General features: G+C 42.8%; 2 protein-coding genes across 8 annotated transcripts; one reads left to right on the top strand and one right to left on the bottom strand.

Annotated features, from left to right (window-relative positions):
• The first annotated feature begins 114 nt into the window (after positions 1–114).
• LOC135490708 (contactin-like) lies at positions 115–15,762 on the top strand. Of its 6 annotated transcripts, none has more exons than XM_064776085.1 (24): positions 115–181; positions 472–554; positions 1,162–1,176; positions 1,571–1,606; positions 2,681–2,775; positions 2,939–3,024; positions 3,412–3,689; positions 3,954–4,328; positions 4,471–4,566; positions 4,708–5,023; positions 5,296–5,495; positions 5,813–6,103; positions 7,477–7,767; positions 8,176–8,372; positions 8,562–8,688; positions 8,936–9,190; positions 9,604–9,726; positions 10,258–10,445; positions 10,897–11,044; positions 11,494–11,615; positions 11,877–12,069; positions 12,594–12,709; positions 12,982–13,162; positions 14,248–15,762. In XM_064776085.1, exons 2-24 carry the CDS (start codon positions 485–487, stop codon positions 14,358–14,360), a joined length of 3,912 nt encoding a protein of 1,303 aa, XP_064632155.1. In that variant the 5' UTR covers positions 115–181; positions 472–484; the 3' UTR covers positions 14,361–15,762. The 6 variants fall into 6 exon arrangements, with proteins under 6 accessions (XP_064632155.1, XP_064632158.1, XP_064632157.1 ...); XM_064776086.1 differs by having other exon boundaries at positions 136–192; XM_064776088.1 differs by lacking the exon at positions 1,571–1,606.
• A 553-nt stretch (positions 15,763–16,315) lies between these two features.
• On the bottom strand, positions 16,316–25,014 carry LOC135491366 (uncharacterized). 2 transcript variants are annotated; one of them, XM_064777176.1, is made up of 5 exons: positions 24,832–25,014; positions 23,334–23,763; positions 19,718–19,907; positions 19,213–19,332; positions 16,316–17,889 (listed from the first exon to the last, which is right to left on the bottom strand). In XM_064777176.1, the coding sequence occupies exons 2-4, from the start codon at positions 23,747–23,749 to the stop codon at positions 19,222–19,224; spliced, it is 717 nt and encodes a 238-aa protein (XP_064633246.1). In that variant the 5' UTR covers positions 23,750–23,763; positions 24,832–25,014; the 3' UTR covers positions 16,316–17,889; positions 19,213–19,221. The 2 variants fall into 2 exon arrangements, with proteins under 2 accessions (XP_064633246.1, XP_064633247.1); XM_064777177.1 differs by lacking the exon at positions 19,213–19,332.
• Between the last annotated feature and the right edge of the window lie 840 nt (positions 25,015–25,854).

Consider the following 25,854-nt stretch of genomic DNA (forward strand, 5'->3'; position numbering starts at 1 on the left):
TAGGCCGGAGATGGCCCGTATTCGTACTTTCCCGGGGTACTTCCTCAATCCCCAACAAAAAGTCCAAGGGAGCGAAACGACTGGGGGCGAAAACTGCAGGGAGCGAAACAACCGCAATTCAATTTACCTGTAGCCTACCGCCATCTTGGGAGTTACGCTTTCTTAATTGTCGCGAAAATAAGTAAATATCGAGTAAATATGAGTGTTTTTCTTAATTTTAATGACATGATCGTCATAACCCATGTTCTGCCCTTCTTTTGAGAGGTTTTAGTCCTGATTCGATGTACAATTCGTATGTAAAAGTTAGTTTTTTGGTTTGGAAATAGTTGACCTAATTTGCAAATGACTCACCTAGCTTGGGCAGGGCTGAGCTGTGTACACGATGTACTTGACCTAGCACAAGAAATAACAAAAACACGAACATCATAGGATTCTAAATCCTTCTAAATATCAATTCTTCTCCATTTTCAGAATAGCGGCGATCATGAAGGTGTTGGTTGTGTTGACAGCATTTGTTGTTCTGGTGTCAACAAATACAAATTTATTAGTGGAAGGTGAGTAGCCTAATCAAAGTAGGCCTAGCCTACTAGTTGTCAAAAAAACCCATTTGAACTTTGTTCCTGCTGATGCCGATGGTATGGTTCGCGCACAACTGATCAATCTGCTCACATAACTGAGTTGGCAAATGACATTGCCCACCTAATATGATTTACCTCATTTGCTGGCTCTGTCTTTGTTAGCGGATTGGTCAGTTAAAAATAACTGCGTGATCTGTACAGTCTCGTCCCGGGGTCGGCATATGCGGGACCGAAGGTGAAGTTCTTATTAATTGTTTTATTCACAAGAAATCCAATGTGGAGTGTTAGTCATTTTAAGACAATCTGCTAAGATCTAGTAAGGTTCAACAAACAATCGTGTCAGTCAGATGTTGAAATGATGATGATGTTGTTTACAGGCAAGGACAAATTATTAACCTATTTATTAATATTCATCAAGCTCATCCAAACAGACTACTTCGTCGACACTCTCTGGCGTATAGAAGTAAACATAGTCAATGTCTACTCTGAAAAGTATTGGTGTCGTTAGTTTGGATTAGACTGTCAAAGACATGATAGACTCCAACCTGAAAACTATATATACATTTGAAAATTTAAATTTTAGCCCAGCTTCAGGAGGGTGAGTAGGTGGGCAATGTAATGCCTCAAAAGACATGAAAAAGGTGGCATACTTTAGTATAGGCTTCTGTACAGCGGAGATAGCAGCTTGCTTGATTGTTGAATTATAGGGGTTAAATTAGCAGGCTTTTTTGGGCTTCGGCTGAAGAATTCTGCTCATTGTGCATCACCATAGGTGTTGTATAACTACTTATGCATGTGTATGATTGGTTAGGAGGGGACAAGAACACCAGAAGCTTGCTGCATCTTTGTTGTGCTTAGTGAATGATTGTTGTGTATTGTGTTGTGCTAAGAGTATATTCCCCATCAAGCCAAGCAACTGTTGAGAAAAATGCTGCACTGAATGTGTGGTCCTGTCCATTCTCCCAATTCATTCTTATTCTTCTGTTATCTAGGCCAGACCAATCCCAACCTGATCTTAGCTGGTAACCGTACGTTGACAATTCATTATGTCATGGATAAGGAGAGAGATTCTCATTTCTTGCTTGCTTTATACCCTCCTATCATTATCCCTTGAACTTATGCTCTTGACTCCTTTTTATGCCTTGTAGATAAAAATTTAGTTCAATTCTACTACAAGTTGATTCTGTGCCTCTGCAACCATCCTGTCACGATACCATGTACACTTATTGTCCTCCATTTGTTGTGTAGCTTAGCATTCCCGTCGCTTATACATGTATCCTCCATACCTAAAAGACTGTTTCAGATAATATACACAGTCATGTAGATTTGACATGCATGCTGGAGTCGCTTTGAGTTTCCTGTGCTGCAATCGCTACATTTTGTTTACATTTCTGTCCTCTGTTGCTTATTTGGGTGCTTTTGATGTGGTTGCCTTCTAGCAAGCATTGTGGGCTGGGGAGTATGGTGGCCTGGTTGTTAAAGTGCCTGGCCTTTGACCAAGCAGTCGTGTGTTGTATCCCTTCTGAGGTACTTAGTTCTTTCCTTTGAGAGCTCGAAGGTTAAGTATTAATGCTTACTCCATGAGGCTGCTCCTAAACATTCCCAATAATATTAGGCAAAGCACATTGAGCAAGTTCTTGTCTGTGGAAAAGTGCTATATAAGAAATCTTTTTTCCAGCTTTTACCTACCATACCCATGCTACATGTATCGGTCATTAAACTGACCATTCCCATCTTGAGGTTCAAGCTATGCTAGAGTGTTAAGGAGACTGCTTCTCCAGCTATGTCTTGGGGGAGGTGTCCATCATACATTGGTTTTTGGTAACAGATTACCGTGGTATGACCGTGTCTATGGGTCCTGCAGTGTTCATTTTGTACGCCATGTACCGGTAAATTAAAAATATCCCATATCTTGTGTGTGATGCTTTATCACAAGTACTTCTATAACTGAAGAAGTTGTTCTTGGGCAAACTGCAGAAATTGAGAGTTAACCACATCACCTGCCGTCGTCACGGTCGTAATTTATGAACAAGATAAGAAATGTTTTAAATTATTTCATGGTTGTTTTCTCCAGTGTAATCTTCTTTATTGGGTCTTTTCAGAATGTCCAAATTTGTGGGCGACGGGAGACCAGACGTGTTATAGATTTTTCCAAGATGTCAAAAGGACGTGGGCTATGTCGAAAAAGTATTGTGAGGTGCGTACATGTAGCCGAGATGTTGCTCATTCATCTGGTCTGAAAGGCCAGTAGACCTGCAGCTTTCAGTCATATCATTTTATGAATAAAAGAAATTAAGAAATGTTAAGATATTACTCAAATGAGAACATGAATTCAAACACGTTACTTCCATATTTTTCAGGATATTGGTGCTGCGTTGGTGAGTATCAACACTGAGAAGAAACATCAAGAGGTGACAACATGGTTGGGGGCTAATGATGGCCAAAAGTAAGTCATTCTCATTCATTGGTTGGTATCAGAACAGATTATTGACAATATGAGGAAGCAAGCAGAGAACAGATGGTATCTGCCAGTTTGAATAGGTTGAAGCCGATTGAGATTGTAAGCATGGTACAAGTGTGTGTATCTGCCAGTTACTGTGTGAACAGTTTTAAGCCAATTGGGATAGCAAGCAAGGAACAATTGTGTTTATCTCCCTATTACTGTCTGAGCTGATTGAAAGGTGTCTTTACCTCGTATTGGACCTATAACATGTAAAATGGAGGACGTCCACTCGGTTCGCTGGTGTTCACTTGTGTGTTTATAAGTTAGACTAGATGTGTAATTCTGCCGCACTGACTCAATGACCTTATAGAATGATCTCATCTCCTTCAGCCTTGCTTGGTACACGAGTGGGAGGCGAGACACAGCTGAAACAACCTCTCCTGTCTTCTACTGGGAAACACTAAAACCAAGGGCGGCTGTCAAGACGTTCTTCTTCTGGACGGATCCAAAGAATAAAGATAAACCAGAACCAGACACGATTATAACGTATGTGACAAGTGGTAATACTCGTGGCTGGGATCTGACAGATCCGGCGCAGGCCAAGGCATTTATTTGTGAAAGTCCTCGCTCCGAGGTTCAGAAGCTGACAGCAGACGACCGAGATTTTAGTAAGTTGATATCGAGAGTTGGCAATTATAGATCCGGGTTTGCCGAGATGAGATGAAGGGTTACTGTTACAGTAAACGCTTCACCACAATCCACCGCAATATCGGTCGGTGTGATGATGCACTCTCCGCTCGACCAAATTTTGTTCTGGCGTCGTCATGACCCAATTTTCTGCATGGAATGACAGTTGACACCAACATGAAAAAAGCTCCTAATTTAATCTTTGAGAAGATGAATTCAATTAAACTTGTCATTATTTTCTTTAGCATATGGTCAATCCGACATTGGAAATATTGAGAAGGGACCACACTTCATCCAAGAGCCGCCACGATCTGTAATCTTTGCTTCATCTGAGGCGAACAAACGTGTCTCTTTCGAGTGTATAGCTGAGGCAAACCCACTAGCTACATACCGATGGGTTAAAGAAGAAGCAAAGGTCGGCAAGACGTTTGAAATCACGGCCAGCAAGAAGTACACTTTATCGAATGGAAAACTTACGATACACAATCCTCAGCGTACGAAAAAGGTTGATGCAAGTGATCCTGATGCAGTGACGGACACTGATGTAGGAATATACCAATGTGCCGCCACAAATGCTTTTGGCACCATCCTGAGTAACCGGGTCAATTTTGACTTTGGCTGTGAGTATGAAATCATTCGGGCTGGGTGTCGGAGGGTTTCAGGCATTGCAATGTAATGTACATTCAGTGGTTATTTCTTTAGCCTCAGAGTCTGGGCTTTACATGAATCAGATATCTGAATTTATATATTCCTTCTTTGCAGATATCAATGACTTCAGTAAGACGAAGAGAGATCCGATCCAGGCCAGGCTCAATTTCGACACAGCCATTCCATGCAATGCGCCTCCATATTTCCCAAGTAAGTTGGTCAGATTATTCTATGAATAGGAATGGAAACTTGATGACGTCAGCGATAACGACTTGGACAATGACGCTAATTTGTCAAATCAAGTTTCTTCCAGAATGTTGACGATAAATAATAAGGTTTTTTTTCTTCCAGCAATCCGTTACAAGTGGTACAAAGATGACCCACTGAACTACATCCGTACCGACCAGAAGCCATACATGTTCATTTCCCAGAATGGCAAGCTCTACTTTTCTCGTGTGAAGAATGATGATGCAGGAAACTACTTCTGTATTGCGTCTGTGCCATTGCCGGGTTTCCAAGATGGCAAGACAAGCATGCCAATAGGACTCCTCATTGGAACCGGAGGTGACGAACGAGCACCGCAGATTCATACTGATTTCCCAGCCATCTATCCAGGCAACCCTAAGAAAGGCGACAATGTGACCATTGAGTGCTTTGCCCTTGGAACGTAAGTCTTGCCACTTTTCATCTTCTTACGCCCCTTGTCAAGCAGTCTTATTCGGTGCGTTTGGGAGATAAGTGGTGGTCCTGGCGTACACCTTGAATATTTCACGAGACAACTCTAGTTTAGCGATGGGACGTTGCTCATGATTGTTTGTTCGCACAAGATGATATGGTAAATTTTGAGAATTAACGAAAGATTGGATGAAAAATATACAATCCTTTCACAGATTCGATTAGAAATATTCAGTACGTAATCTTCTGGTGTATTGTTTTCAGTGGTGATCTGCAATACAGCTGGGGTCGTGCCAACAATCAGCCAATGACAAAAAGGGTCTCCTTCATGGACAATAACCGAATCCTGAGCATCAACAAGATTGAACTGGAAGATGGTGGTGATTACACGTGCAGGGTGTCGGCAACTGGAGGTCTTGGTGGCACTGGCAGCGACTCTAAGACAGTCAAGCTGGATGTCCAATGTAAGTGAAATGAGGAACGTATTTGCAGTGTGTGCAATTAGGACATTGACTGAATTGGAGAGGTATTGGAGTGACCACAGAGCTGAGGAGCCGTATGGTCTCTAAACGTTGTCTTTAGGATTTGAATCCCGTGACTGAACCCGGTGCTGCTTCATGCGTCCATACACGGTAAACAGATGTCTTATCCTCGACTGAAATATACCATCAATAACATTGTGAAAGAAGAGATGCACTGACACTGTAGATGATCATGCTGCCGTTCAGACTCTGGCTTTAAAATTAATGAATTTTGCTGTTAAACATTGATCTTTTTCCAGCAATCCCATTCTTCACGAAACCTCTGAAAAATCATCATGTTGACGTTGGAGCCAAGTTCACCCTGCATTGCGAGGCAGACGGTAAACCTGAAGTGAAGTACAAATGGTACAAGAATGGGGTGCTGTTTGATAATAGCACGCTGGATACTGAGGACATGGCACGTATCACATTTGATGGTACCAGAGTAACATTCCAAGCGGCATCGGCAGAACGTGACAACGGGATGTATCAGTGTGCGGCCTCTAACCAACGAGGGGTGTCCTACAGCACTGCTCAGGTCCGAGTACTTTGTGAGTATGAAGAACATTTCCTTGTTATGTACTGGCAATTGACACGTATATTCTAATCTAAGTAATCCAGTGAATGATTTTGTCCAAGCATACATGTAGATGGAGCAGTGTCTTCCCATAAGCACTGTGGAATTTGACAAGGGCGTTGCTGGCACAGGCTGTCCTTCTACCAAGATAGGGGTCTACTGGTCATACAATGCTGTCCTTCTACCAAGATAGGGGTCTACTGGTCATACAATGCTGTCCTTCTACCAAGATAGGGGTCTACTGGTCATACAATGCTGTCCTTCTACCAAGATAGGGGTCTACTGGTCATACAATGCTGTCCTTCTACCAAGATAGGGGTCTACTGGTCATACAATGCTGTCCTTCTACCAAGATAGGGGTCTACTGGTCATACAATGCTGTCCTTCTACCAAGATAGGGGTCTACTGGTCATACAATGCTGTCCTTCTACCAAGATAGGGGTCTACTGGTCATACAATGCTGTCCTTCTACCAAGATGGGGGTCTACTGGTCATACAATGCTGTCCTTCTACCAAGATAGGGGTCTACTGGTCATACAATGCTGTTCTTCTACCAAGATAGGGGTCTACTGGTCATACAATGCTGTCCTTCTACCAAGATAGGGGTCTACTGGTCATACAATGCTGTCCTTCTACCGAGATAGGGGTCTACTGGTCATACAATGCTGTCCTTCTACTAAGATAGGGGTCTACTGGTCATACAATGCTGTCCTTCTACCAAGATAGGGGTCTACTGGTCATACAATGCTGTCCTTCTACCAAGATAGGGTCTACTGGTCATACAATGCTGTCCTTCTACCAAGATAGGGGTCTACTGGTCATACAATGCTGTCCTTCTACCAAGATAGGGGTCTACTGGTCATACAATGCTGTCCTTCTACCAAGATAGGGGTCTACTGGTCATACAATGCTGTCCTTCTACCAAGATAGGGGTCTACTGGTCATACAATGCTGTCCTTCTACCGAGATAGGGGTCTACTGGTCATACAATGCTGTCCTGCTACCAAGATAGGGGTCTACTGGTCATACAATGCTGTCCTTCTACCGAGATAGGGGTCTACTGGTCATACAATGCTGTCCTTCTACCAAGATAGGGGTCTACTGGTCATACAATGCTGTCCTTCTACCAAGATAGGGGTCTGCTGGTCATACAATGCTGTCCTTCTACCGAGATAGGGGTCTACTGGTCATACAATGCTGTCCTTCTACCAAGATAGGGGTCTACTGGTCATACAATGCTGTCCTTCTACCAAGATAGGGGTCTACTGGTCATACAATGCAGAGGACATTGAACGAGTTGTGTTTTGATGAATGTGTCGTGAATTGACCGTTGCATTGATTTTTCAGCGTTTGCTCCATCGTTTGCCAAGCGTCCGATGTCGCCCATCACATATGCTGCTATGGACGGCAAGGCTACTCTCATCTGTAACCCAGAATCTGCACCAGAAGCAGTCAAAACATGGTACAAGGACGGCCAGCGTATGTCCGTGTCGGGGGAACTTGCTGCCAGGATTCATGTGTTAAGGAATGGTAACTTGGAGCTGACCAAGATTGTCGCGGAGGATCAAGGAAGTTATATGTGCATGGCAGAGAATAGCTTGGGAAAGGCTAGCAACACTGGCTCTCTGCTTGTATTGTGTAAGTATGCCTTCATAAATGATCTGCTCGGTCAGAAATAGGCTCTGGGCTCCAGGCAGATGTTTGCTGTTCCGTTGAGGTGATTGTGCACAGAGTTACCATAGACGGGATGTACGACAGGTAACATTGGCTAAGAATTGATCGGGGGACATTCACTTCAGAACATATCGTTCTCAAGCAAAGGCCTTCTGAGTTATTTTGAGAAGATTTCATCATGAAGAGAAGAACTCCAGTGTGAAATCATGATTATTAGACCAGTTCATCTACTTTTCTACTCGACCAAAATCACTTCTAAGCAACTTCGCACCAACTCAGGAAACTTATATAACTTAAATAACCGTTTCCTGGGGGAAAACTCCATTCTATTTTTGTACACAATATCAATGCTTTCCCTTTCTCCATTCTTAGCAAAATCTGTGATCACTGTCAAGCCATTGAGTCAGATCGTGCGTCAAAATGAGTCTGTCCAACTCACATGTGAGGCTTATGTCGATCCCTCGCTTGACTTCACCTATGTGTGGGAACTGAATGGCTTCCCCATTGATCTTGACTTCAATGAGGACTGGAGGTTGAAACAGTATCGCAACTTGGACAGGTATAAAAGGGTAAGCTCTGCTTGCATAAGTCATCCAACTTTCGTCAGCTTTTTTGTGTTTTCTTGTATTTAGATGGTTTGTAACAGTTTTCATGTGTGAACCATTCAATGAGAGGGAGCCATCCATGTTGAGATGGTAGACCTTTTGATGAAAAAACGGTTGATATAAATACTTATGTCAATATTTCCTTTGTCTTAGGGTACTGGTGCAGCATGGGGTGATCTCTTTATCCATAACATCACATATAAAGAGGCTGGGATCTATAAATGCATCGCTTTGACACCACAGGATGAGGCAACAGCAGAGGCCAATGTGACTGTAATAGGTAAGCTTCAACACTTTATAGGCCCATGTTTTGATATTTTAGAACTCCGCCCCAGTCGACACTGAGGTGGTTGGGTTTGATTTCTGGTCAGGCCATTGATGCTGATGGCAGGACCTGTACAAACGGTGTGTAACCCGCCATAATGTGTTCATCTCCCTGAACATCCGGGCATCAAGTTTCTACTTGGGCTCTGTTTAAATTCAAGATGGCGCCCGATTGGTATTTCATGCGTTACGTTTTATTCTAGGTGTTCCCGGTGAACCTGCAGGCCTGGTTGGTATCGAGGGCAGTCTCACATCGTCGTCAATACAACTGACCTGGTCAGCTGGAACAAATCACGGAGCCCTACTCACAAGCTACACGGTGGAGGCACACTCCAATCTCAACCCTAAATGGCATGTTGTCAAAACCAACATTTGCCCCTGGTATGGTGACCCGACATCACTGACAAAAGGTGAATGTCGAGAGATGACGCCACTGGAAAAGGAGGAAAGTCGACCTGGTGAGATATATTTGAATGTTTTGTTAGATGTGTTCCGTTCGACCTATAGGTCATCATGTTGGCCACTTCTTCTACATTATGAGTTGACGCTATTGGACCAGTTTAGGAGTGCCTGAGCAAAAAGATCATCTTGCGTGTAATGGCTGTGTCTGCTGATTCATTCTCATTCAATGCAACATGACCAAAATTGGGTTTGTGGTGTCTGCTGTACCTGTCAAATAAAACACATTTTTTGGGCATTTCTTTTCCAGTAAAATAAGAACATGCGTCCTCGAAAATGTTCCCAGCGTCACTGAGACGAGCGTGGTCCTCCTGTGCAAGTCTGGAGTGAACCACTCGACAGATGTTTCCTCTAACTATAAATGCTTTCCTCTTCCAGAACTCCTCTAACTATAAATGCTTTCCTCTTCCAGAACTCCTCCAGGAGAAAGATCGACTCAAAACAACTGTGACGGGACTATTGGCATATAATTCCTACATGTTCCGAGTTATCGCCTATAACACGTATGGTTCTGGAGACCCAAGTCATCCTTCTTGTAAGTCTGCATTTACTCTGTATATGCCATACTAGTAGTTTACTCTCGTGATAGTGCCTGAAGAAGGCCCTTATTTAGGGCCGAAAATTTGAACTTTTTGTATGACTTCATCTCAATACATATCATGTGTTCATACAAGGTGCTGTTTATTTATTGGCTTCTTGTAAGTCCGATAAGATTTCTTCTTGATAAGTTTAACTTGTTATACAGGAATCTTCTTGATTGGTTAGTGGGTTAAAGTGGTTACCATCCGCTTGACAGGTCTCAACACAACATGCTCTCATTTCTGACTGAATTCTTCTCAGAACTAGAAGGAATGAAAACCTTGCTCTTCATGAATACAAGTCTCACCTAATCAAGCTAACTGTGTGGAGGTCTGTGACATTGGGGGGAGCTTTGAAAACATATCTGAAAGTGAGAAATTGGAAAGGCATTGAAAAAAAAGGAGTAGCCTAAAGTGCTAATCTCCTGGCAGAAGGGTGTAGTCACAACCAACCTGTACAATAATTTGTTGTCTGCTTCTTTCTGCAGCGATCTATACCACCAGGCCTGACAAGCCTTTTGTCATCCCAAGGAATCTTGGTGGTGGAGGCGGGAAGGTAGGGACACTCACCATCACATGGGATCCTCTCCCGGTGAACGAGCACAACGGACCAGGTCTCATGTATCGTGTCTTCTTCAGAAGGGCGGACATCAGCAATCAAGATAAGGATACAAAGGTAGGAGCAGAGGAGTCTTCTAATCAAAAAGGAGTTCTCCCACACACACACCTAAAGCGGTGTCTACTCGCTCCTGACTCATCATCAGAAAGAACACGGCCAAAACTTCACCTGCAGCTTGATGTGGAGCGGGGTCCTGGGGGCTTACATCCACATACATCGGCCTGTTTCCCTCTCAGTATCACAAACATCTCCGGGCCTTTCTAAGTCCTTGACACGGCCTGTTGCTGACGGTCTCTGATGTGGACAGAATGCTGCAAAAACATGACAACCCAAGCTCACTGTTGTTGATAAATTGTTATCAATCTTTCGATTTGATAAGGGAAATCTTGAGGCTGAAATAGACTTGTCCTTTTTCATTTGCCATGTGTTAAGTGGTTAGAATGAATTGGAAATATTTGAAATTTAATAAGCAAATGCAGTGTCTCATAGTGATTCTGTTTATTTCCAGGTTGAAGTAAAACATCCCACAGCAATGTATACAGAGACAATTGGAGCCCTCAACTTCTACTTGCCATACAATGTGAGGATTCAGGCATTTAATGACATGGGGAATGGACCCATTTCTGAGTGGGTGCAGATTTACTCTGCTGAAGGAAGTGAGTAAAAAAGTTTCTGATTTATGTTGAAATTGTCCCGACCCGTTAGGTCATATGGTATTAGTACCGGGTATTACAGTTAACTTCTTTATTTTTGAGGGCCAGTCAAATACGGTGCCCAAAGCTTTAAGTCAACCCAAAGAATAATGCCATTTGTGTTTCAATCTAAAATGTAATAAAGGGCATAGGGACTTCTTGTATTGTATGGTAGAAGACTGTCCCTGGTTCTCTTCCCATGATTTTAGAAGAATTTGAGTAAACTGGTAAGATTTTTGTTTTCTGTGGCTTTGTATAAAAGTATGAAAAATGAAGACTAGTACGGAGTAGTCAAGAAATGAATTGCGTGGGGAGACTGCTAGTCAGCATCATCTCAACGTTGACCTCAACCCTTCTGCTGTAGCTGTCTTTCTTGTTGTGATGTATTCTTTATGACTTTCATTGTCTTTCAGTGCCTGTTGCAACTCCGATGAATGTCCGTGCACGAGGTTATAATTCGTCTGCGCTTGAGGTCCTCTGGGACATGGTGCCTGACACTCGCGAAGGTGTCAAGGGCCGTGTCATGGGATACAGGGTACGCATAGACTCATATGACAACAATTATTTGGGCAAAAAAAGAGTAACACCTCTGTCATCACTCCTACAGATTTCCATGGCATGGTGCTTGAAACACGAAACTCATGAGGTGGTGTGACTGTGAGGATGTCGTTAGAATCCGAGGGATCCATAGCACTTGATTCACTCAATGCAATGTACTTTGACTTGAACAACCACCATGGAAAAGTTAATATCCAACTTCTCTGATCATTATATTGCATGCTTCCCTTGTTTTCAGATTAACTACTGGAAGAAGGATATTGAAAACGAAATGGATGATTACATCCGGCAGACTATCCTAAACCAGACGGACCGTGGCAAGATCATTGGTCTCCGTCCCAACCAGTATTACGAGCTGAATGTGATGGTCTTCAATAATGCCGGCAATGGGCCCAAGAGTGCTATGCGATATGAGAGGACTTGGAGGAATGGTAAGTCAGGCATCGCGACATATTTCATTGACCAATCTGAGTAAGCTTAAAGGGAACTGGAACCGCCGAGCGATTTATTCAACTTTTCGACTTTCACCGCCCGAGAAAGTCAAACTTCCCACTTCCTATTCGAGTTCAGATTTGTAGCTCCGCCCCCAGTGCCCGAGCATGCACAGTTCAATTTGTTATTATTGAGAATCATGTGAGAATCACGTGAGTCATGCGATCTTTCATTCATGAGTTTTCGTAGTAAATTCCATAGTAGTGACGTCACTCAATGATTGACAGCTAGGCGCCATGTTTCATTCATGCCTTGTTCTGATCACCCGATACGCGGGAAATGAAAACGAGGTCATACGAACTGGCTTGGCGGTTTCAGTTCCCTTTAACATCGTGCTGAAGCATTTCAACCTTGACCTCATTTCCGTGGTCACAGATGTCTAACTCGAAAAAGTTTCACTGATAGCGGCACGCAAGAATGAAGAATGAATCCCAACAAAAGCCATTTTGTCTTTATATTTTAGCTCCTCAAGATCCACCAAGGAATGTCAAGGTTAAATATTTGACAGACAAATCGATCAGCGTTCACTGGCGAGGAGTTAGTATTTCTAATAAGGAGGAACCACTAGAAGGTTACATTGTAAGTTCATCTTCACAGAGTACAGATACAACCTTCTTAACTTATTTCAAAGAGATGGTGTTCACAAACAACTATTGAACTAATTTCATCAAGCAATCTCGAATTCCTTGAGCTTTAATTCCATGGGTAGTGATTTAGATTGGTACAAATGTTTGTTTCAATCTTTGAATCTCGCATTGAACAGTATTGTTGTATTCATGTTGAGTGAAATCCTGCTGGCTTTGTTCCTTTAAGCTTATCCCTAATGGATTAACCCCTTGCCGTATTTTTAGGTTCGTTACTGGCCTGCTGGAGAATCAATGGTAAACGCCATTGATCATTACGCAGGGAAGGTAGTGGATTCCGTTCTGACCAATCTGGAGCCTGCCCCGACGCGTTACTATCTGCGAGTGCTAGGCTACAGCCGCGGAGGATTTGGCAAGATGAGCTCACCTATCTTACAGCTCCAAATAGGTCAGTCCATTCTTAGTCAAGTTAACTTCTCATGTCCTTTCTGTTCATGCCATCTCGTCTTTGCCAGTCTGGTTGGCCAATGGTGCTCTGACATCAAGGATGTTATCTCTGTGTTGATCAATGCTCTCATAGTAAACACAGAGTCACTCAAGTCAAGCTCCAACCCTGGCCCTATGTGTCACCCTGGCCCTAAGTGTCACCCTGGCCCTAAGTGTCAACCTAAGTGTCACCCTGGCCCTAAGTGTCACCCTGGCCCTATGTGTCACCCTGGCCCTAAGTGTCACCCTGGCCCTAAGTGTCAACCTAAGTGTCACCCTGGCCCTAAGTGTCACCCTAAGTGTCACCCTGGCCCTAAGTGTCACCCTAAGTGTCACCCTGGCCCTAAGTGTCACCCTAAGTGTCACCCTGGCCCTAAGTGTCACCCTAAGTGTCACCCTGGCCCTAAGTGTCACCCTAAGTGTCACCCTGGCCCTAAGTGTCACCCTAAGTGTCACCCTGGCCCTAAGTGTCACCCTAAGTGTCACCCTAAGTGTCACCCTGGCCCTAAGTGTCACCCTAAGTGTCACCCTAAGTGTCACCCTAAGTGTCACCCTGGCCCTAAGTGTCACCCTAAGTGTCACCCTGGCCCTAAGTGTCACCCTAAGTGTCACCCTGGCCCTAAGTGTCACCCTAAGTGTCACCCTGGCCCTAAGTGTCACCCTAAGTGTCACCCTGGCCCTAAGTGTCACCCTAAGTGTCACCCTGGCCCTAAGTGTCACCCTGGCCCCAAGTGTCACTTGAGAAATGTCGACCATTATATGTGTCAGTGATGTGACAAGGTAATTTCAGATAATTGTACCTCCAAACCAGATAGGTTTCGGCAGATTGAGTCGTTTTGCCATGGAAGTAATTCATCTTGTAGAAAGCTCCGAAAGATGACCTCCAGTAGAAGGCACTCGGTCAGCCGTACACAGTGACATGGACTGATCCCATACGAGCTGACTAAAGAACAATGCTACAACATGGCTCAGAACAATCAGCCTTTTTGGTGTCATGTGGTTATTGTCAAACACTTGTAATCATTGAACTTTTGCCTGTATTTTCAGGTCCTGGACCATATTTATACGTCAACCCGAAGCCAGGATCCGCGGGGCACCTGCAGCCATGCCTTTTACTTATCTCCTTTTCTATCTTGGCACTTTTCAAATATCTGTTATAGAACCTAACAGATTTGGTGATAATCCTAGGGCCTTATGCTGCTAATGCAGTCAAATGAAGTTTCAATGGGGGGGGGGGGGGGGTTAACACTGTCCTTGTAATATTTTAAACAGTATGCCGAAGTTCAAGAATTTGTTCTAGTAGGTTCATATCAGAGCAGTTAAACTGAGGCAATAGCAAAAATGTATAAAGTTTTGTAACAGAACTTAGTGAAGTTCATAGTTAGTTACTGATTTCTGCTTTCCAAATCCTAATCCATCCTGTTAAGACTGTTTCACCGTCCACCACTCTGTCTTGATTGTGGCTTATCCGTCTTGATTTTGACACATTCCATCTTCACTGTGACTCATCCATCTTGATTGTAACGGATGTCTTCTTCATTGTGACACATGAGGTCTGATTGTGATGTTCTCCTTATGAAAATACGATCACAATATACTGGTTGTGTCTTCAACTCAACGGCTCAAAGTCTTCATACATTCCAGTCGAGAAAAAAGTCAACCAGTATTCAATTTCATTTCACTTTTTTCATGACGAAGTTTTAAAGTGAGATGAGTGCAGGTGTCTTGTGTAAGCTAAGAGTATCATGTAAATATTGCTTGTTGAGGCGCTTGATGTGTAGTCTTTTATAATCCTAGCATTTATTCCGATCATGTACTAGCTGTGCCCTTTTAACATTCTGTTTTAATAGATGTAGATTGATTAAGGAATTTGTACAAAATTGAATTATCAAATGATTTATATGTGTATATGTACAGATTCTTATGTATATAAAGCTAATGGAGTCCAAGACATCATTATGAAATTAATGCCTTCATCATGATTTACCTTCAGAACGCTAGGTCATTTTGGTTCCTGTTGTTAGATGTTTTATGACCTACTGTAAAATCACTCAGGAGCAGTTGCGACAGTGTGTTATAATCAATAGCATATCTCTTCTCATATGATTTGGTAACACAAATCAACAACTGTCCATTAGAAGTTTGCAAAATGTAAACAATTATATTCTACTTATCAACTTTGTTACATTCCTGCCATGTCTAATTCCATCCAAAATTTCTAACTATAAGACATTCCAGATATCGTAGAGCAGCATATCTTCTAGTGTCTAGTGTAACACGGGTACTAGCCTCTTGCATTCACTCTGTGTCTGAGTCTTTGAGTCATTGATGCTGTACTGTACACCTTAGTATTCTTGTCTGACAGCATGGATCACACCGAATGTATTGTACTGTACAGAGGGAAAAGTCCATCGTAGAATCTATGTAGGCCTGTGATAAAAACTATGATGATTATCACAACCCATGTTTTACATCGGATCACAACACCACAGGAACTGTTTATAACTTTTTATACAAACCATATATGTATGATAATTATAATAAAAGCTAAAATTCACACAATTGTTGCGTATTGATTTGGACTCATACTTGGATTTCATCAGAGCGATCAACAGTGCCGACAAGCTCTCCTTCAGGTGTTAGCTCAATGAAATGTACAGCTCTTGGCATCATTGGGATTCTACCATGTGTCTGGACAAGAGGTCCTTTGTTGTTGGTCTGGTGTCCTGGACAGCCACAACAATGAGTCCATACTAAGCACTGAGCATTTCAGTTCAGTGAGGGAGAACACTTGCCACAGTATCAGTTGAACTCTAGGACATGCACTTGTTGTCTTGTTTCAAATAGGAATGGTTTGCAATGCTCGGGAACAAGGAAGTTTGCCCTCCCCTGGATATAACTGCCATTGTGTATTGCATCAACCTGTTTCAACCATTGTCAGCAAGGAGCTGGATGTCATTTGGTGCAAACACTCACTTCTACCTAATTTGCCAGAAGACCATACTAGTTCAGGCTTTCTTCGAGAAGATCTCTACCTAGCCTTCCTGTTGTATGGATTGAAATGACAAAGACAGAGGGTCAAAATGCCGTCGCAACATGTAGAAATGAAAACACATGTATTTGTGATCATACATTTATTCATTGCATGAAAAATATGGAACACCAAAAGTAAATTGCAAGTATTTACAAAATATACATTTAGAATTCAGTCTTCAACATGGAGTTATGATACATTTGTTAGTACAATAATGATATTGTGACGATTTCTGGTCAACACACAGGGTCACTTTAGTGAGAAGCAAAAGCATTAAGGTATGTTAGGGACGGAATTTTGATTATACGATACAATATCTTACTCTGTGTGTTGTTAATCGGAGAATGTAACTGAACTCGTAGCTCAGTTATGGACTGAACGTCAGCAGAATATGCCCAGCTCCTCCCAGATATGGGAATGTCCCTGTGGGTATGGTACCCTTGTTCTCTTATTCTTTGTAATAGAAAAGTGTTACCACTGTCCACATTGAGCATACTGTGAGGATTAATGTTTTGTTCAGTAAATTAGTAACCAACTGAAGCTCTCAGCCTGAGCACTGGAGCTCCAGCCAACAGCCAACCTAGGCTTACTGGAGAGGTTGAAGCTTAGGCCTTAGGCAATCAAAAGGAGGCCCAGAAATACTTGAAACGATCATTGGGGTGTCATGACACGATTTCGGAATTGAACACTAATGATTTCTTGTGCAAAACGAAAAAATACTAAAATTGCATTGTCTAAAAATCATCCAAAATTTTGTTTTTCACGCAAAAAAATCTAACCTAAACACGAAATAAGAGCATTATAAACTTTCTACGTATCACAGAGTAGCCTGGGCTTGGATTAGTCTGCTGCCATGGTAACCATGTCTTTGCATTGAACATCTAGTAGTGCTGATTTTTTTTATCAAAGTGAATAAATCTAGATGAGAAAAGATGATTTTCACACAAATGGCAATTTAAAGTGTCAGTGCTATGTCAAAAATAAATATTTCATTGAATCAACTTGATGATCTTCAAACGAGACATGTTTAGTGAGTGTCCCTCCCCCACTTTTCAGAACCATTGTCACCTCTGTTTCGGGACCACAACCACCCAACAGCAGTAACCGCAAAAGCCCTCCAAATGTAATGGATTAAGTGTCATCAGGTCAAGTTTAATCCTCCTGAAGTCGTCTTCCCGCTTGCTGATAGTTTGTTCAGACACAGTACTGTTAATTCGTTCAGGAGCCGTTACAACTTTTGGGCATTGGCACTGGCTGATGCTCTTGCATGCTTCCCTCATGTTGTGAGTCTTGCTGCTGCACACATAATTGTTGTGTTGACCAAATGACACTGCTGACCAAGGCCATGCTTGAGAAGGAAGCGTAGTAGACATGATTACAGAAGTAGGATTTTCATTTAGAACATCGTGACGGCCCCTGACCGAATTAACAGTAACTACGAAAGTCATCCAATTTCTGCTTCGGCTATTTCATGGAGCATGAAGTTACAATTGCAGCTGACCGATTTGCAGTAGCTGGGAATCCATTGTAGTCAAAAAGAGTCTTTACTTCATTGAGCAGCTCCAGTTGATTGGGTTGTACTTGAGCAGCTCCTCCTCGTGTCTCCAGTTGAGGTAACGACTGCGGCGGTTCCAGTTCCATTGCTCCTCCATCAGCTGCAAGTAAGACCAGAAACATATAAGACATTGCACATGCGATGATTCAACCCAACCTCGGCTCGATGGGAGTCTCTCTGTGGGATTTCGTCAGGCACTAATAGTTATGCAATCAAACTTGTGCGTCGGTGTGAAGTGGTAAGCGACGATGTGTCTTTGTCTCCAGTCCTTGACAGAGTGCTCAGGGGACAATGCGTTAAACCGAGTGAACACGGTGTCGTGAGTAATAAGGGTTTGATTGTGCTGACGGACTCGGAGTGGTGTTCGTGCAGAAGAGATCAACTACCATTTTAATACCCCACGTTGAAGATCCCGCTCACCCCTCACTTTTGATATTCCAATTTTGTTTAAATGTGGTGATTGAGTAAATCCTGTTCAGCTGTGGTGACTGACAGATACCATCATATTGATTATCTATTTCTACCTGGCTACATGCTGTTATGGCCAACCTGTTGCATGGTAATGGTATTGATGGCATGTTGGTTGTGAGGCAGTTATTGATACGGACTACAGCGATGACAACGACGATTAAAGTCAAAACAACACACGACGAAAACTGAGGAAACTGACTCATATTGATTGAATATTGATGAGGTGCACACTGGACAAAATTAAAAAAGTAAAACATGTTTTACAAGTTAATGAAGGGTGTCCTGTTGTCCAAGCAACTGTGTTGGTGCGCTTTTGTGCTACACAATAGAGAGGTTGAAAAAAACGAACGCAACGTCACGTAGGTGAAACCGAGTCCCACATAGGTAACAAGGGAAAAGAGAGCATGACAGTTTTCTCAGCCTTCTATTGGGTAGACGCTCAGCCAAACACACACACTCTTTGGACAACTGGACACCAACAAAATTAGCAGACTTCACGAACGTAAAGGTGGGACGTCACAACCCGATGTTTCACCTTATTTTAATGTTCGTGCCCAGTTTATAGGATTGTATTTGATAATTTCTCTTTCATTTGCTATCATGGCGTCGTGTGCTTGTCGATTATGTGCCCACTTCTGTTCCATGAGCTGGGGGAGGAAAGGTAACAGTTAGGGGGAGGACATGGTGGAAACAATGGGGCGGGAACTACGTTCAGGGAGTGAGGGTTTGGGTGGAATGCTTCATTAGGGGAGAAGTGCCGGTGTGGGGGTGTGGGGAGTCAGGGAAATTGTGGGAAGGATGTGCGATGACTGAGAACATAAGTTTCCAAAGTAACAATCCTGAAAGATAAAAGTCGGTAGCGTTCTAAAGTTAAAGGATTTTGAATAGCATTTCATTAGAAATGGATAGCGTTTGGATAGTTTAACATGCTGAGAAAATATGGTGTCCCAACCGGGTATGATTATGTGAGCGAATGGCTCCAGTTTATTGGGTTGAACATTGTCAGTTCTCTCTCGTAGCGTATCTCTCGTCTCCTGACTCTCGCCGTATGCGCCCAACGGTCCTCCATCAGCTGAAAACATCATCATCAACCAATCAAAGAAGATATATAGTTTGTTACTTAAAACACCCTTGAAAACGTCCTGGACGTGGGGAACGTCAGCTCCGGTGTAGGCGAAATGGGACCTCACCAATTCGAATGGAGACGTAAACTCTCCGTCCACGCAACTGGACAAACGCCAGGCATAAATAAAGAGGCAATCTGCTTTCCAGGCTCATCAAGAGCACAGACAGATTGAGACAACAAGAACATCGATACAATATAGACAATCCCTTGGCTTCGGTTGGAAGGCAGCTTGAGAGAAGGTAGAGACAGTACACTGGGGCAAATATGAATAACATGGTTTCTTTCCCACCAGGCACTGCAGTTCGACGTTCGCACCGACCCGATAACCTACCGATTTATTCGCATCTCTAAATGTCTTCATTTGGTTGAAATGATTGTGATAGTCTTGTGAGTCCTTCACGATGTCTTGTCGGTCTTTCTGCACCGCCTCTTCGGACTCCCTCACGCGCGCGTCAAACGTCTGCCGGACTTTACTGTCTCGGTCAGACATCTGTTGTTTAAGACCTTCTCGAAACAAACGCCTGAAAAAATAAAAAAAAGATGATTGCGTTTATATAGCGTGTCTCGTCAGTCTCAAAACAAAAACAAGAGACCATGCATCAACGTCACAGCGGCGTGTGCGCCGTCACAAATCTGTCCTGGTGACAACATATGTGTGACAAGCCCAGTGTGTCTTGAGGACAACCTGAATTCGTTCTGTCACAAGCCCACCCGCCAGCTGGTTCTCTTGAAGACAAGCCGAATTTGCCCTGTCACTATCCCGCCACTCAATCTTGAGGACAACCCGAACTCGTCCCGCCAAAAGCCTAGTTTGTCTTGCCGACGACTACGCAGGTCTCCATACATTAGTCTAGATGTTCAAAGTAGTGTTCCTTACACCATGCAATTCATTTCTATGGTAATGAGTACAGAGTACAGACTGCCCCGAGATATCATAATCATCAACATATACCACAATCAGAGTGATCCACACCACAGGCAATAAGACCAAAATGATTAAGCGTTACACCTCATAGTAAAGACTTCTTGTAAGCCTTTAGCCGCAGGGGACAACCCACAAACCAATTAAAAGTAGAGCCCATGGATTTAACTGTATTAGATCAGCAAAAAAGAACTGTTTATGCGAAGCATTCTGGGTCATCACGGTTTTGGAAGCAAATGAAAGCATGAACCTCCGTCAAACCTTCAAAAGCTATTTTATGATTGACTTCGAAAGAATCGGTGTCCCGTGTATCGTTTGTCCCCAATCAATATATATCGCATGTTAATCTGTCATGTCCTCGTTTGGTGTTCTTTGATAAAAGGACATGGTGATTTAGTGGATTATAAGTAGACCGAATCGACATGTGGCATGATATGTCACCGCTGCTGGTGACACGATACTAAGTATTAGCTGTTGATTGGTGCAATGTTGTAGCGAAGTATAAGTGATAACATAACTGTAGCATTCACGGCGACCATTGTTTTATTCTGCGCCAAACGCTGCTTGGTGGTGCGACAACCATGTTAGGGTGTGATAAGCGTGGAGCATACAACATTGGTATTGGAAAGCAATTTCTATTTGTACGTTATTAAACTTGTTGATTATTCATCTGACGTATACTGTAAGTGCTATGGCATATTTACATCCGGATAGACGATGCTAGCATTTCATATAGACCAGCAACGCACCGGCTGAGAGTTTATATTGGAATTGATTCCTGCAAGAGTTGACGGACGGACGGGGGGGGGGGGGGCAGCTCAAAGGTGCTAGGTACTATGAACGTAAATCGATTTGCCACTGTTGCCATGCCATGGCTGTGTGGCGAGTAACGACTATGAAATCACCCCCGAATAGCAGATGAAGTTTGTACCTAAATGAGATATATACTGATATATGAAAAGCAATAACCCGCTTTTCCGCCATCGGGTGTCCGGTCAAGAGATTTCACCGGAATATGAATAATTTCATGCCGCAAGTATAGATTTATGCGATAGCCATTATTGTAAGTCCATTTAGCTAGAATTAGAAAATAAAACGAAGCTAACACGATAGCATTCAGGGTAACGTGCCCCATGCAATACATAAATCATACGTCAGCATTTACCAAATAATTTAGTCAAGTATGAATAATCTGAATAGGTCTTATATTCAGCCCAACTTGTCTTTCACAAAGACCATTGAACTACCAAAGGAATCGTTCACAGGAACGAAACGTTTAAGCCTCTATGACAATCCAAATACATTTATTCATTTGCTAATGGTCAACTGAGGATTTTTATGATTGTTTTTAATGATTTGAGGCAACCTTCACAACCAGACGTAATTTACAGATTGGTTCCGATTGATTACGAAGTACAAAGGTATGAAATGTTGTGTTTAACATAAGTTGAAGGGGTCTCAGTGATTGAAAAGACCAGTGTTTTAGGGGCCACTCAAAGTATAAGGCACTTTCCAGGGAGAACATTTGGATGGCATTTTATGTGTGGAAAAGATCCTTGTTATACGAAACTATGCAAGATTAGTGATTTGCAGTAAGATTAAAATCCGCGAAATCGGCCATATCCGCAAATTAGAACCATTGCACCGAATCTTCAGGATCAGCCGGCCACATCCACCAAAAAGGGATGAAGTGAACCAAACTTTCCCAATCACTTTGCCTGGCTCGATATCAAATCTTTAGCCAAAGTGCACAACTTCTGTTAAGAAATATTGTCAACACCAAATATTAGATAAGGCAAACCAAGGCATTATACGATATAAGAAAAGGAATGGATTTATTTATTTTAGGCTTATAATGTATTTATGTATGTTTGCCAAGACGACATATCAATGTATTCGTCTCCTCGGGGCTTGCATGAGTATTATTTTCAAAATCAATCACTCAATATTTAAAGGGGGTCTCATGTTGACCCACGAGTGATAATTGGCTGATATTTAAAACAGCACCTTTGATTTTATGGCTGAAATCATTATTTCAAATGCTACTCGAGGGACAAGTTTCAATTTATAGCAACAATGAATGCAAAAACGCCATAAAACTCCATCTTGACCCTCAATGTATATTGACATTGCTCAGCTTCCAGAAAACGCGCGTTGATGTGTAAAATTCTGCCGTGTGCAACTTTTGCCACAAGTTAAGTGGTACCGGTAGGGCGAGCAACCCTGTCTCCTGAAATATTACGGGCTCGGGATATGAAAAGCGGTAGGGGGAAGTTCTCTTGTTCACGTATCTACCCTCCAAACATCTTTTGGTACGTCAAAGCAGAATCGTATTGCCTTCGCTCCATACACGAATCAGAAACGGCTAATTCGTTGTCGCCAAGACGTCCAATGTCACCAGAGTCGAGGTCTATACCCACGTGAAAGGAAGAATAGAAAAAAACGGTTTGCTTGCCCAATTAGTGTTACTTCAATTTTTCACGTTGGTTGTGACTTTCCGTGCGTCTTACCTAAATAACTTTGTCAATATTGAACCCAGGCCACTGTTTCAATAACAGTAAACCACGAACTGCTTACTATTTCCTGTGTTATGTGTGAGTTTAACCACTATTCCATAGAAGAGGGCCAGTATTGGGTAGGAGATATTGCTTAATTTCGGCAATGTTCTAGAAACTTAGAGACGAAAACGATGGGAGCAAAGAAAAAATACTCAGTGTCCTTGAGTTTCTGTTTTGTTCCTGTCACTGCTCGATACTGTAAGGACTGTTATCGGTCCTGGCTATGGTAGGTCGACTGTCCTCGAGACAAAATTGTCCCTGTTAGGATGATTTGTCATCAAGACGAACTGGTGTTCCTCAGGACGAATTGTTATTGGGACTAATTGTCCTCAGGACGGATTGTCCTCATGATAGATTGTGCTCATGACGTGTTGTCCCAAATACGAATTGTCATCAGGTCAAGACACACTTTCCTAAGGACGAATATTGTCTTCGGGACGAGTTAATGATTTGTGGGAGACTCTTACCTGTATATTTCTTTCTCTGCCGGTGATCCGTAAGCCCACTTTTGATACGCCGTATGATACCGACTTCTGTGCATCTTCTGCATCAAGTCACTCCGCTGGTTGTTCTCCCAATGTGGTTCGACTGTCTCCAACATGGCCGTACGCCTCTGGGGCGGCGCCGGAGCTAGAGGGTTCACTTTGGAGGGAATTTTTCTAAAGTCCACATTATCTATTGAAGTGATTAGTCTCGGAGGAAAAGGTTCATATACTGATGGTACGTGTATGTTTTGGAGGGTTTTCGGTCTTGTCATCGCTGTCGGGACGGCAGCTATCACAGGCGGCGTACAGACATAGGAATGAACGCTCTTTGCGGGAGACGGCGGGGTGGCCACGGGCGTCCCCTTCGGGCTGATCTTTGGCAGTGACGTGGCTGCCATCTTGGTCAGCACAACTAAAAAGAAGAAGTACATGTATATCATTGACCAACGACATTGAAAATCTACATTTTGGATCAATGATATGGCCCCAGAAGTCCTGACAAAAATGAAGATCAAAATACATATTCAATACCATATCCGTCAGAATACAATAGGGCCGGACACTTTTTCCAGGGGGAAATTTCTACTTCTTTACCGGGCCGCGGTGTCGTCTGTGTCAGTGGATTTATACGCCGACCTCGATGCGCACAATGAAAGCTAAGCCTGCTTCGGTCATATTTTCATGCATCGACATATAGTTGAATTCGTATACACCTTATTAATATCGCCTTGTGGCAAAATATATAAGGCTATGACGAAGTTTTAAAAGCCTTTATGCGAAGTGTTCATGCTTGATTTCTTGAGGATCGTTTAATATGGAGTTATTTCTGTGAAGCAAAGAATATATGGTGTCCTTAATGCCAGAAAGCTTAGCCAAATATTGGCGATGGATGAATACAAGGACTTTGGAAATATTTTAATCAAGCGAATATTACAATGATTGTGACTTGTGATCGACAACGCTGTATTTGGATTGATGGGACGCTTAGAAATATAGCTAATTGGTGAAAGTCTGACAAAGCGGTGATTCTCACTTTATATGTTAAATAAATTTGCATTCGGTCTAAAATGTGCAACAGAGCATAAAAGTGGGCATTGAACCAAGCATCAAGTTGCCTGAAACTGACAGTTACTCAGTGATAACAAGTTTCGGAAATTAGCTAGTGGTTGTGACATTGTCTCTTACGACATCCTATACCAGCTGTTTTGAGTTGTATTTCATCAACAGTTTATACCACAGTTAGTGAGGATAGTCAATTAAATGCGTGCGGCTGCTTGATATTATAAGTCAACCACACAAATCACCCGCTTTTAAAACACTGTTCAAAACCCCGGTTCCAAACTAGGGTGCACGAAATGCCTTGGCGTGATTAAAGGCCGAAGGCTTTTACATATAGGCTATAGTCTCTATTAATGGACGGTGTGATTTATGACAGAACCTTTATGAAGACAACATAATCATATGACAGAAAATCACCTACCTTCGTCTAAACGTACGAAATTCCACCACAAATCCTCGAAGAATCAATGTTTTACACTTATCTAAGATATGAAAATATATCCCTTCATTATAAAATCTTCCCACCCAAGTTAAATTAAATGTGTACAAAATACTTCAATATGTGGACATAAGCACACGACAGGCCTTCTGTTGATCTATGGGTCACGTGATACAAACGTCTCCTCGGCGACCAACGGGACGTTGCTCTTTTGTTGAATGGCGGGGTTTCTAATAATCACAGTGCGCGCTAATCGAGCCATGAATTATTTCGTGACGAGTTTTGCGATAAGATTGAGCTAATCTCCGGCAACTTCATCGATTTTATGTTATAATTAATTGCTCGTGATGTGAAATAGCATCTAGTATGTAGCAGAACTTTGTCGCGAGTTCTGGGCCAAGCGGGATGACCAAGCGGCGGTGTGTCGGCGGCAATGCCGTCGTCTAGATATATAAAAACAATGCGTTTGTTTGCCTCATCCTCACCCCACACACGGGTCCCCTCCTGATATTCCATACACGTCATTTGTTCGGTATCTTTGACCAAGAATTTTACTGAAAAACGTCAAAATCTGCATGAAAAACACGTTTTTCGGTGATCATTGGGGGCCGGTAGCCCCCCCCCCCCCGTAGCCGGTATATACTGTCCTAACGTCTTATTCCTAGTCTGCTGCTGGCGGAGTAGAATTGTGCCAGGAAAACCTTTCTGGTCAACCCTGCAGAGTTTCGCGAGTTTCGTCATCAATGATTTTGACAGGAACCCCACCTGGCGCCATCTGAGCTAAAAGAAATGGTACTGCGCGATTACTTAAAATTAAAAAATATCCCCGTCTTGAGGTGGACATTTTCCCCATTTTTAGAGAGGGGGGGGGGGGGGGACACGGGGAACGAGTTATTCCATGCATAGGGGATTTTAAAGGCTCACGCCGTCTGCCCGTTTACATTGGTCGTCGCTTGAATGAAAATGACACACGCCACTACCGTAACCGTACCGGTTCTCCAGTAA

The sequence above is a fragment of the Lineus longissimus genome, chromosome 7 (genome assembly GCF_910592395.1).
Source record: "Lineus longissimus chromosome 7, tnLinLong1.2, whole genome shotgun sequence".
In the NCBI taxonomy this organism is placed as follows: Eukaryota; Metazoa; Nemertea; class Pilidiophora; order Heteronemertea; family Lineidae; genus Lineus; species Lineus longissimus.

What these genes read in the sequence shown, in the direction of transcription:
- LOC135490708 (XM_064776085.1), top strand. Translation starts at nt 485, where the DNA reads ATGAAGGTGTTGGTTGTGTTGACAGCATTTGTTGTTCTGGTGTCAACA. An exon ending in GGTCAATTTTGACTTTGGCT is followed by an intron (nt 4,329 to 4,470) that starts GTGAGTATGAAA and finishes CCTTCTTTGCAG; the next exon opens with ATATCAATGACTTCAGTAAG. An exon ending in ACTTGGACAGGTATAAAAGG is followed by an intron (nt 8,373 to 8,561) that starts GTAAGCTCTGCT and finishes CCTTTGTCTTAG; the next exon opens with GGTACTGGTGCAGCATGGGG.
- LOC135491366 (XM_064777177.1), bottom strand. Translation starts at nt 23,749, where the DNA reads ATGGCAGCCACGTCACTGCCAAAGATCAGCCCGAAGGGGACGCCCGTG. An exon ending in GCAGAGAAAGAAATATACAG is followed by an intron (nt 19,908 to 23,333) that starts GTAAGAGTCTCC and finishes TTATTTTTTCAG; the next exon opens with GCGTTTGTTTCGAGAAGGTC. An exon ending in TTAGAGATGCGAATAAATCG is followed by an intron (nt 17,890 to 19,717) that starts GTAGGTTATCGG and finishes TCTTACTTGCAG; the next exon opens with CTGATGGAGGAGCAATGGAA.